Genomic DNA, 13,591 nt, shown 5'->3' on the forward strand with positions numbered 1-13,591 from the left:
AGACCACAGCCACGGACAGATCACCTAAGACGCAGCCCCTTATGGATGCAGAGATGAGACGGTAACCTAAGACTCACGGGTCTCATTCTAGTGCTGGGGATGCATGTGCATTTTATTAATCCCTACTACACACTTGCTGAAGGAAAATGAGAAAATCCAGGTGAGTGAGAATAACACATAATACACGACAAAACCCGCACCCCCAGGAGAGTCACTGCTGGCACTTCGGTGCGCTCCCTCCATCTCTCCTTCCACACCCAGCCTTGCACAGCTGGACTTGAGTTTGGGCAGTGCACCTGTGGCTTCTCCCTTCTGTATTTAATAATAAAACATAGGGTGATGCAGACTGAACCCCCCCACAGTATTAAACACACGGTCTGTTCAAGTTAATAAGTGCACTTCTACAATGTCAGCTTTATGGTTTCATAATATTACTATTTAAAGTAAAATTCCTTAATTGTTTCTTCAGGACATAGGCCTTGAAATAATGCTTCTGAGTAAAGAGTCAGATTTCCCCCCGAGGCTTCTGCTGCGCCCCAACAACAGTCCTGCAGAGAGAGCCCGGCGTCTGGGGGTCCGCTCAGCTCTCACCAGTGCTGGGGATCGCTCTGTTCCCAACTATTTCCCATTTTCATAGTCACAAAGAACCATTTTAAAAAACATTTCTTCTAACATTTTCAATAGCCTTATTTTAAACTGCAAAGCAGAAGTAGCATAACTAAATAAAAACAAGTTAAGGGAAACAGCAAGGATATAGGATTTGGAAATGTGTTCTGGCATGTCACCCCAATGACAAGAAAAAATGATTCATGTTAACTCAAGACCTTCCAATGCATTGTAGCTATTTTATTTAGATAAATATTTCAATACCGAACTAAGCTCAATGCTTTTAACTCTCATGAATTTTTTTTTTTTTTGATTCAAGAAAACACCAGGAAATTTTACCCACTCTCTCTGGTCCCATTTCAAAACATTGAACATTAATTCACTTTTACTTTATAAGCATCACTAACTGTACCTTTTCTTTTTCAATTTTGTATTCTGAATGTTTTTAATCACTGAATTTATCCAAGGAAAGAGGCACCGACATTCTTCACACATACAGTTCTGAAAGAATTTCAGTCATTGGAAATGTAATTCATGCCTGTTATTTGAGGTAAAATTACCGAATGCTTGAGCAGAAATCAAGGTAACCCCTAGAACCATAAACTGAGGTAGGTAGCTGGGTGTATGTGTGCAAAACCTGTAAGTAAGAAACCTTTACAGTATATTTTAATGCCTACTTTTCCCCATAGTTTAATTGATTCAAACCTAAGGCACAAGTTTACTCCTTGAGCTTTCAAAAGACCTGGACAAGATTTTGCCTTGACAATTTAGAACATGATTTCCCATCTCCCAACATTTGTCTCAGTCCAGACTCCAGCCATGGCTCACCATCTGTATCATCCCTGCCTCCTGAGTGTTGAGCAGGGGTTTAGAGACAAAGGGCAGGTGCCCAGCTGGGTGTTAGCTTGAAGAAGATGCTAGAGAAACATGAAATTTGAGTCATTCCTCAGGTGAAACATAGATGAAGAGAACAGATCAAAAACCACAGCAAAGTAAAACATGGGGCCTTGGTAATGATCCCCTGGATGAGGGCAAACTTTGACCCCAATCTGGCCTGTGCCCAGTGTGTGTGTGAAGGTGGGCTAGGACCCAGTCCCCGCCCCTCGCTGACATGCGGCAGTGCCACAGCACACAGCTGAGTGTGTGACTGAGACTGTCCCACAGCCTCGAATGTCCACCACCTGGCCCTTCACAGGAAAGCTTGCTGACCCTGGTCTGGACCATTGGACCATCTCCTGTTGAAGATGAGTAGAAAAGCTAAAGAAAAGCATATATTTGATGTACACATACTGTAGGTATTAGCTGATATAATCTGATGCTTGAGGCATCAGATACACTCATGATGGTGAAGGATCACAGGGCCAAGTTCCTTTTCTCCTATTTAAGTTCAGTTTGTGTTCTTTGCTTTTTGTTACCTGTATTTCAGGTCACATTTTGGAAAATATTTCATCCCATACTTAATTCTACCACTAATTTTTTTTTGAATACATACTTTAAAGTATATGTATTTCTTTTTTTCATATCTACCACATCATTTTTTTTATTGAGGTACAGTGAGTTTACAATATTGTGTCAATTTCTGACGTACAGCACAATGTCACACATGAACACACATATATTCATTTTCATATTCTTTTTCACCATGAGCTACTACAAGATATTGAATATATCTGCCTGTGCTATACAGTGTAAACGTGTTCATCTGTTTTATATATACCAGTCAGTGTCTGCAGATCTCAAACTCCCAGTTTATCCCTTCCCACCCCCCTCCCCCCGGCAACCACAAGTATGTGTATTTCTAATTGTTGGTAATGAGACATCATTTTTACTGAATCTGCTATAAAAACAATACATGTAAAATTATTCCATAAAATATTTAACTCATATTTATTGTCTCTATTACTTCAATTCCCATTCTTAGTCCTAATTCTTACTCTTATTAATATTATTTGGAAACATATGATAAATAAATAATTTTACACGACAAGATAATAATGAACTGGAACAATTGTGTAGATTTGTTTTGTCTATCATATGTTGCACTTTGCCTCGGACAGTAAAAGTCCTTTTTGAATTTTTTTTTTTTTTGCTAATTTTCTGTCCTATTACATTTTTCTTTCTCAAATTGTATGCTTTTCTTTTGATATTAGAAACAATTTCCCTAGTTCATCTTTTTTGAATTTGATTTTTTTGCAGTGTTAATTGTGTTCTTTCTGTGTTACAAATTTCATTGTTTTTATTTGCCCATGAATTCTAGCTTATGTCATTCTTCTCCTTTTCCATTTCATTCTGCTTTATATCTTGTTTTTTCCTATTGGTGTTTTTCTTTCCATTTTATAGATGGCAGATGTTCTTGGATGGTAAGAAAGTTTACTTATTCACACAGAAATATTGTTTTCTCAGTTATGTGTCTCCACATTCAAGACAATAGTTATTTTCTCTGTTTTTGCATCACTTGGTCACAAATTATTGTTGTTGTTTTTGTTTTTTTCAACATCACTTAAAGAAGTGAAAGCTACTCCAGTTCAGGACTTTGTAATTATTAGCTCTGTGACTGCTCCTGCTGCTCTCTCTTTCCCCATGCAGGTGGCTGCTGGATGCACTGCTCAGTCCCACACCTGGACCAGAAGCTAAGTCCCCAGCCTCGCCAATGATTTTTGTTAGACTTCCGTGGAGACTCTGCACTGCTGCGGTCAGTTTTGATCCTTTCACCAAATGATCTTACTTTCACACTGTGAACCTACAGAGGGTGTGGAAGATGAAGTTTGGAGACTGTGCTCCTGTATCCTCACAAAAAGCCTTTCAGGGAGCTGGCCGTTTCCCAATAGCTGGAACAAGACTGGGGCGAGGAAGGCACTGAGTAGAGATAGGGCTCTGATCTATTTAGAGGCAACATGTAAGTATAGACTTTAGGCTGCCAATTTAGGTGTCTAAAGTTAGAAAATGCATGATGTGACCCCCCATCATTTTTTAGATGATATAAAGATAAAGTGTTTTTATCCTGGTTCCATTAGTTTTGCTGTTGGTAGAAATTCAAATGTGGGATTTAGTGGTACTCTAACTTCTAGTCTTATTTTCAATTTTTACAAACATACTTGACAGGGTTTGGGAAATTTTTGACCATTGATTGCAACTCAGACATCCTTTAAGACAGACAAAATAATTTGCTCTGTTTTGGGCATAAACTTAACATTAAATAAATGTCAAGGAAAAAAAGTCAACACCAGTAAAAAGAAAGTGAAAGTCAAGGAGAAATATTTTTAAAATCTACCCTTTGTACCTTTTCATTTAGCCCCAACAAACTGTACCAAAAACTCTTCTTGGCTGCATATCTCGCATGCCTCCAGGCTCTTGACTGTAAGTCTAAACTTTCAGTTAAAATGCATGCACATGTGCACTTTTGAATGATTTATGTGCTGAAGGAAAGCTGTATTATTGTATAGAGTTATGCTACATAACAATTTACATCCATTTATGGGAATCCAATAGGCTAGAAAAAATTGAAAACATAATTGAAATCTGAAAAAAATGGACTTTTCTCTAGGATAAAGATGAAGAAAACAAATCACATGATTACTAGGAATCAAAACTTTTAAAAGCATACATTATACACTTATGAGGTAATTTGACGTATACTCCAAATGTTTCAGATTCAGTGGTTCTTTATATTATTTTTTGCATTTTTAACTTACATTATTCTTTGTATTTTGTATGTTTAATCACAAAATTGTTATAATATTTTGACACGTTTCAAGAAAGTAAACTCTTTTTATAAGCATTTTACCCAATATTTAATCATAATCTATTATATTTCATGTGCAATAGAAAATATTTTATGCACAAATGAATGCATCCATTGTCCTTCTTCACTGAGCAAATATGTGTTGGGCACCTGTGTGTTGGGCATTATACCAGGCACTTGGAAACATGAGTGAATAAAACAGATCCATATTTCTTCTCTCATAGGGGTTACATTCTAGTGGATATGTAGAGAAATAATAACTAAACATAAATAAAATACATTATTTTGTGTTAATAAATGATAAATGATTAAAAATAGAAAACAGCAAAGTGGCAGGAGAAGATGAGCAAATGCTGAGTGACTGGATGTACCCATTTTATACAAGGTGGTCAAGAGAGATATGGAGAAAGTGATATTTGAGCAAAACTTTGAAGGTGTAAGGCATTTAGTGATGGCAGATGCTGGGGAAGAAGTTTCTGGACAAAAGAAAAAGCTAGTGCAACATCTCTAACATTGGGGTGTGTCTGGGGTGGGAGTCCTATGGGATGATGTCAGAAAAATACATGAGTCAGGTCCTCGGCACGCATCTGAAGGACTTTAATTTTGACTGTGAATTAGGGAGCCCCCAAAGCCTTTTGAGCAGAGGAGTAATGTGGTCTGACAAGCTTGGAAGGATCATTCTGGCTGATGTGGTGAGAGTGGAAGGCAGCAGGGCTGAGGGGGATGGAGAGAGTTTGGCTAAAATTCTCCTGCAGTCACCCAGATGAAGGAAATTAGCTCTGTTATGAAAAAATATCATTTCGCATATTAGCAAATCAAGAAAAAAGCTTAATTATTGAATCATAAAATAGAAACTGGCAGCAAAATTAACTGTAACTATGACATTGGAGGGTGTGCGTATGTTAAAAATCTGACCTACTGACAACACATAATAATGATAATTTAAAAATGTACAAAGTTAAACACGCAAGCCATATAACTCACAATGTAAAATACCTCGTGAGATAATTAAGAGTTTTAGATTCAGTGAGAGATTCCATTAAAATATAAACATAAAAGCCATTGCAAAACTTGAGAATCATGGTGTGAAATCGAAGTACAGGGATGATACTAATGGGCCATTTCAACTTTGACTTATGCAGACGGTGATTCTCAAAGGTAATAGGCAAACACACAACTCAAGGAGAAAAATATTATAAATATAATTTTAATAATACTGCTTTCTACTCTCACTCATTCAAATAATTTTTATTTTCAAGGTAGTATACAGTAAAATTTGTTGTGTGTTTGCATTTCTAAGAATTTTAACAAATGTGTAGATTTGTGTAATCACCCTTACAGTTAAGATACTAAATGGTTCCATGACTCCCAATACCTCCTTCATGCTATTCCTATTTTTTTATGTTAGGGGTTTTTTGGGGGGTGTACTTAGGTTTATTTATTTATTTACTTTTTAGAGGAGGTACTGGGAACTGAACCCAGGACCCCATGCATACTAAGCATGTGCTCTACCACTTTGAGCTATACCCTCCCCCACCATGCTATTCCTTTTTAATCAGACTTCCCCCATCCCAAACTCTGACAACCAGTGATCAATTCTTTATCATTACAGTTTTTCTTTCCAAGAGCATTATATAAAGGAATCGTGCATTACATGAGCTTTAGAGACTGGGTCCTTTCACCCAGTATATCTTTGAGATCTAGCCAACGGCTGCATGGAGCCATAGTCCATTCTCCTTATTGCTGAGTGGTATCCAAATACGCAGACGTACCAAAGTCTGTTTATGTACCCACTTACTTAAAGACATTTGAGTTATTCCCACTTTTTTACGAATATGGATAAAGTTGCTATGAGCATTCATGTATAAGATTTATGTTTCATTCTATGAGGTAATCAGATTTCATTCCCCGTGGTGAATTCTCAAGAATAGCATCATTAGGTCATACAGTAGTGAGTGTTTAACCTTATAAGAAACTGGCAAACTGCTCACCTCAGCAGCTGTACAGTATTCCTACTTCCCACCAGTGATGTATGAGTCCTTGTTACATGGCATTTCCAGGAACACTGGTGCTGTCATTTTACTTTATTTTTTTTCTTTCTGCCATTCTAATAAGGGTGCAGCAGTAGCTTATTGTAGTACAAGAGATTGTAAAAGTCACATTCCATTTTTTCAAAACCCTTGAAATTTGAGAAGGGGTAATGAGTTCAAGGATTTCAGGGGTGATCAAGGAAAATGGCAGGATCATTAGGGAGCAGGGGTACACAGGGAGTTTTCTTTGGGTTAGGTTAGTATTATAAGCAAGAAGCCCTTTACCTCCCATCAGGAGACTTCAGAAGCAGGGGATCAGAGTCACCATGCAGAGGGCAATGAGGGTAAAGGAACCCCTGGAGAAGAAGGGCCATGAGGAGGGGCCTCTCGGGCCCAGGTGACGTCCTTCACCTGCACAGCTGGGGGTCTCCAGGGCAGAGAACTCCGAAGGGCAGCCACTGGGGGTCTTTTGTAGTCCTAAGGTAGGTCTTATCTATGGCTTGCAAATGTTTTGCTGTGTATGGAGTGCAGGGAGGTTCTAGTTTGCTAAAAATAAATGCTGATCAGGGCTATATGCAAAGCAAATGGATGTGTAAAAATTTAAGTTTGGCACTTGCAGGTTTTTGAGTGAATGGTCCCAGCTTGCTGTGAAGAAGTAAATAAAATAGGGGTCAATACAGGAATTATCTTTGGCCAATGGGGAAGGAAGTAGGACTATAGAGACCTATAAGATTTAATCAATTGTGTGAATCATGTTAATACACTTTCTGTAGAAAATCATAACACTTTACTACTATTTAAGAAATTAAAATTGGAAGATGAGAAAATGAAGATACGCATTTTTGAGAACTTCTTTCTTAATTCTTGAAAGAGAAATAAAATTTGATCTTCATACTTGAAGGTAGTATTATAGACCTTCTGGTAAACTTTCTTACCTAAATGTGGAGATAGACATTTGCTCAGAAATCCACATAATTCCAAGTCTTTAGAAGGAATGTCCTGTTAATGCAATAGCTCTTTGATTTAACGATATGGTTTAAGGCTGTGGAGGTCTGTGTGTGTGCACACCAATTACAAGTTAATTTGATAACTCTTGTGTCACTGGTAGTAACCCGTTGATCTACTCAGGCAAAAATATCACTAAGTATCATCAAAACAAACGTTTGGGTACTTGATCAGGGAATAGCCCAGGGAAGAGCTGGGTATGCAGAAACCAGCTTTTTGTTCAGGGTCAGCATCAGTCTGAGTAAATCCAACTAATAGTTATTTAATCTCCTTCCTCCATTGGTTAACACTGTTAAGTATTTCCAAATGGCCCAGTGACAGTGCACACATTTCCAGGTCTGGGGAGATGAGACACCAGGGTCACAATCATGGAGAGTTTCCCTTGCTTTCTGTACCAGGTAGACCTCATCAAACAGAGAGACAAGTCATCAGGCTGGAAGACTTGGAGGCATTATTGTCTTTGTAAGTATGATGACATAAGTCACATTTTCATTCTGCGTCTTAAAAAAATGTGAATATTTGTATTATGACAAGTATACATGAATATTTTGTACATAGAAGACTTTGTCTATTTCTTTACTTTGTGGATTTGTTAAGTTAGATGTAAATTTTGGAAAATGTGATTATCTTCTAGGGACATAACATTTGATGAGAATAAAGTTTAGGAAACACAATAATCCCTGTATACTTTCTTCCCTCTTGGCCACTCACTGTCTGAATCTTCCTTCTTCTTTCCTCTCCACTCCTTTCCTTTCTTTCCTCCCCTCCCCTCCTTCCTTACTTCTTTCCTGCCTTCCTTCTCTGTCTCTTTCCCTTTCTTTCTTTCTCCATTCTTTTTTTCTTCTTTTTGGACCATCACTGAGGAAGAATTTAAGGGAGAATTAACTATAATACAGTGACCACTCCCCAGGAAGGAGAACTCAATTATACTATTGAAATCTCATAAGTATAAGAATATTTTCCACTATTTGAGTTCCTTTGAATATCTGGTAGTTTTCTTTATATTAAAATCAAGCTCCATGTGTCCAGAATTTCAAGATCTTTTGAAGAGTACGATGTGAGGGCTTTACAGTCACTTACTCACTTAACAAATAATTATTAAGCAGCTACCACATTTCAGGCACTTGCTGACTTATCATCTTTGAAAAGACTGTACAAGAATATTTCATTTTCTTCTTTTTCATTAAATTTGAAGAGTTAATAGATTTGATTATCTCCAAAATTATGTACTTGCTTACCTTAATAATTTGCACTTTTCCTAATATTGATGCTGAAAACTTCTGTAATTGGATCTTTAGTCATTTTGTTTGACATTTAAATTATTGAAGTCTCTAAATTCAACCTGCTAGTCTCTGCAAATACTGTAAAGGTAGTGAGAGCAATTAGTTTGCATTAATATCACAGGCATTTAAAACATCACTAAGACTATCAGCTGCTTCATTTTTTCTGGAAAGTGAAAGTATTAATTGAGCACCCCCTCCCCCAGTTTTTGTGACATCTCCACTGAGCATCTCCCTGTCACTCTTTCATATATGTTTACAGATGGTTTTTCAAACCAATAGGTGTGTCTTGATCAATTAATTTTGGGAAAGTTCACTTAGCTGGAATCATCTTCTCAACTCTTGGCAACTGTGTATATAATTCTATCATAGCAGAAGGGTTTTTTTCCCCCTTCTGATTTTTTTAAACAAAAAAAATGAAAGAATTTTTTAGGAACAAATCTTCTCAAATATCAACCCTATTAAAATTATATGTTTATTTCTAAATCTTCTTGGTTAAATTATTTTGTAAGTACATTTTTCTCATTACAGAGATATGACTTGGTAAATCTCTCTATTACTGTAGTTAGAATTTACCTATTTAAACAAGAGGAGTAAGTTCACATTTTTGATGCTATTTAGATTTAAAATAGCTCTGGCAATGGTTTTTAACTTGAAATGTTGCATTTTCTCCCCAGTGCCTGGCAAACTACAGTATTTCTAATGAATAATAAAAATAATATTCTTTATTAACCCAAAGCATTTTCAAGAATTATAAGATAAAATGCATATGTGCTTTGTGGACAAATATAAAAATGTTACTTTTGCTGGATATTCACTAAATTCCAAATATTTAATGTAGCACACATACATCCTTGATAAATCTGTGCAAATTCTGCACTTAACAGAAACCTCATTTCTGAGCCGTTCTATTAACAAAAATACATGACTGCTCTTTCACTTCAAAGTGATAAATGGGAATTGGAAGATGAGTCAAAGAGATCTGGAGCTGTCTGCGAGGGTGCCTCATTCAGATCAGCATCCATTATGCCATTTGTATGGAGTTTTACCCTGTTGCCTTCATTTGCCAGCCAGGATTCAGGCTTCTCTTATATATTCCTTGAGGTTAAGCAGTGGACAGGGGTGGGGAGGTTGGGGGAGGTGAGGGGTGACAGAGGGGGGTGTGGTGTGGGTGAGGGTGGGAGAAAAGAGAACTGAAACTGAAAAGATGAATCTGAAGTCTCTGCCCTAGAGCAAGTCACAGGCTGGTGGATAAAGAAGGCCAACCACATGGAGAAATTACAGAAGACGTGAGGCGCCATAGTAGAGAATGCATGGGTGCTCTAACAAGTATTGATCATGTACTTTCTGCATGATCAGATTTGGATTTCAGAATGATATCTTAATTAACAAGGGTAGAGGATAATTTAAAGTTTGAAAGGCTACAATACATCTGGTTATTACAATTTGAAGATACATCCTTAAACTAGCACTGACAATGGGAAGGAGACAGCACTGCAGGCACATGTTAACAGTCAGTGTGGCGGGCGGGGGTGCAGCTCAGCAGCAGAGCTGCGCTTAGCGTGCGTGAGGTCCAGGATCCAGTCCCCAGGATCTCCAGTAAATAAACAAATAAACCTAGCTACCCCCCAAAACCCAGCAAAATAAAACAAACAAACAAACAAATAATAATAATAATAATAATAAAGAATCAGCATGATATCACCGTGTAGTTAGTTACATGGGGTGACGGATGCAGGAGCCTTAAGAAGCAGGATTGCTCCCTGGTCCCCCACTGAGATGATTAGGTGGACAACAAGTTTGAGGGTAGAGTGAAGTGATGAGCCAACTTTGGACTTGCTTGAGCTTGAGATACCATGACTATTCATGCAAGAGTTTTGACTGATACTTGAAGATTTTTCCTAAATTGATACAAGCCTTGTTTGAGTGAGAAATATGCAAATATGTTTAAGTTGGGTTTGCAGGTGGAAATGCGGATATTTCTGGAATAATTTCAGCTTGATTCACTGATATTGGAACATATTGGAACAAACTTGAACTTGTTTTTATTCATCAGACTATGTTATGCCAGAGTAACCAAACAGCAGCAATGACTTAGAACAAGGAGAACTTCCTTCTCATCAGACAGGCACAATGGTAAGCTTAGCTGACAGTCCACGGCAACCATCAAGCCAAGGAGAGTTCAGCCTCATGTTTCCACATCCGCCAAGACTGCTGTCACTTTGAAACAGAGCCCTGGAGCTTTCTTCCAGCAATTAATTGCTTTCACCCTTAAGTTACATATGTCCCATCTGCACACATTTCTTGGCTAAAACCAATCACAAGCCACATCTAACTTCAAGGAGGTAAAGAGGTTCACTGACGAGCCTCATGTGCTCAGGAGAACCACAACTATCGATAAATTGCACTATTATCTTCAACAGTTTTGAAGTCAGAGACACTTAAGTTTTAAGGCCAGCTCTGCCTAAGCTTCTATAGTCACAAAGCGAGAAGATTGATCTTCTGAGATTTGAGGATATGATGCCAAAGTCTGTGTGAAACTCCTGGTCAGTTGCTCTATCAATGGTACAGTTGGTAGGCATAATTTGCTTGAATATTTAAATGCACACTATGTGTTAAAATGAACTTTGAGTGTTGAAATTGTCCCCACACAGCAAACTCAAGTCTTTGAAAATTTGTTCTTCCCATTTTTAGCTTATATTATTGCAAAATGTGATTGGAAATAAATATAAATGAACATATGATCAATTCCACTTTGTGTATCTACAAAGGTTTCCCTGGACATCACAGCTTATTTTGTTTTTGAAGACCTTGTGAATCTTGCTTGTAATATGATGTCTTTCAGATTCTTCTTTAAAAGAAGGTCTCCTTTTTGATTCCTTGTTATCAGATCGACTGCTTGTTAGAGTTTGTTGGTGTTTCAATGGGTGGTTGCTAGTTTTTGGATCCAGCAGATTTAGATCTTCTGAATACTGATCTGGATCTAAATATATGATACATGCAAGTTTAATGATTTATTGTATGGCCACATCTGCATATCTTAAACCTGAATGCTATTAACCCATAATTCCCTTAGGCTGGATAATGTCCACAAGGCTCCTCCCTGCAACACTTCATCTCAGAGCTTCCTCAGGGCCTTTGTCCACAAACACCACTAGCATTCTGCCAGGCTCCCAAATGCCATTCTGACTAGACAGATGCCAATTTCAATTATGCAATGTTTTTTAAACTAAGATACAGATTGGAAATGCTCAGTGAATTCAAGTACTTACATATTATTACCTTGAGTGAGGTAATGCATTACAAGCTGTAATGTAATTAATCTTACCTTAGTGGCTTCTATAAGCATGTCTGATCTACACCAACAAGCTTAGTTACTTCAAACAGCTAAATCTGGCTCAATATTAGGACATCTGATTTCATTTAGAATAATTTGTTTTTAAAACAACTCAGCAAAATAAAATTCCGGTTTATTGTTGGACAACATTGGTCCACACATACATCAAACAGGCCAAAAAAATAAAAAATAAACAGCAACTTCATAGACAAAAAAAGGAAAAAAAAAGCAACCTTTTATCTTTGGCCTTTTTAACCATCTCATACAAACCAACTACTTATAGTACAGCTAAGTACATACACAAAAAAAGTTACTGGAATGCTCGGAATAAGATTTTTGTTGTTGTTGTTGTTTTTTTACAAGGTTTTTTTTTCTCCTTTGAGATTATAATGAACATGGTCACACCACAAGTAAAGTCAGAAGCAGGACAGAGAACACTCCGAAGGCTGGTTTGGTCATCCGAGATCATTAAAAATGGCTGACCCCTAACAATATGTACAAAAATATAAAATGTAAATAAAAAATACAAACAAATTTTCCTTTTTAAAGTACTTTAAGAGAAAAAGCAGGGCCTTGGACGTTTTGGTTCTTTCTTCTTCCCCTGTTGCAAATTCACGTTGTGGTTTTGGTTGCGTGGCAGAGAGCGTGTCATCTGCAGGTGGCGCTGCCCGCGGCAGGCGGGCGGGCGGGCCTCTCTACTCGAAGGTGACCACGTTTAGATTCTGAGACGGGAAGTGGAGGGTGAATAGGTCACGGCGGCTTTTTTTTTTTTTTTTAAGTTTAACTTTTCCTTTTTTGCTGTCTAGTCATCCTCATCAGTCTTCTGCTTCTTGGTGTCAACATCGTCATCCTCATCATCTTCAGCTGCCCGTTTGCCCGCAGCTGCCTCAGCCTCCTCATCTTCATCTCCATCCTCTTCCTCACCATCACCTTCCTCTTCCTCCTCCTCTTCCTCCCCACCTTCTTCCTCTTCTCCATCTACCTCATTGTCGGCCTCCTGCTCCCCATTTTCCTCATTAGCATTCCCATTAGCAGGTGCCTCTCTCCCATTCTCCACCTCCTCCACAACTTCCTTCTTCTCTTTTAAGTCCTTTGTGGTGATCTCAGAGCTGGTGTCCACGGCCGCGTCTGACATGACGGGCGCGCCGGTGATCCGATGCAGCGGATTAGAAAGAAAGCGAGAGTTCGAGGGCTCTGGCGATAAAGCTGCGGGAGTCCGCGGCGGCGGCGGCGGCGGCGGCTGAGGCGCAGGCGGAGGTGGCTGCGGCGAGCGGAGAGCCGGCCACAGGAACAATGCCTAGAATAATTTAATTTAGTAAAAAGTCATCTTTTATGTTCTTATTTCAAAAGATATAAAATTAATTTAAATTTTAAATGTATTATTATAAATAAGTTGTTCATTGAAAATATACCTTTGAGTGAATTTTTAACTAACATAAAGTTAACTTGGGATATTCATCTTTATGAAGGTGCAAATATTAAAATATGCATTTAAATTAAAAAAAAAGAAAAGTTAGAGCTCAGTCCCTAAATTTAAGCAGCAGTCTGTGCTAGTCAGGAGAACATTCTCACTGTGGAGGCAGCAACTGAG

General features: G+C 38.0%; 1 protein-coding gene across 1 annotated transcript; it reads right to left on the reverse strand.

The window, feature by feature from the left end:
* Positions 1–12,216: 12,216 nt before the first annotated feature.
* Positions 12,217–13,152, reverse strand: LOC140689080 (prothymosin alpha-like). Its single transcript, XM_072949374.1, has one exon. It carries the CDS (start codon positions 13,133–13,135, stop codon positions 12,803–12,805), a length of 333 nt encoding a protein of 110 aa, XP_072805475.1. The 5' UTR covers positions 13,136–13,152; the 3' UTR covers positions 12,217–12,802.
* Positions 13,153–13,591: the final 439 nt, after the last annotated feature.

This window comes from Vicugna pacos, chromosome 25 (assembly GCF_048564905.1).
Source record: "Vicugna pacos chromosome 25, VicPac4, whole genome shotgun sequence".
Taxonomy (NCBI): Eukaryota; Metazoa; Chordata; class Mammalia; order Artiodactyla; family Camelidae; genus Vicugna; species Vicugna pacos.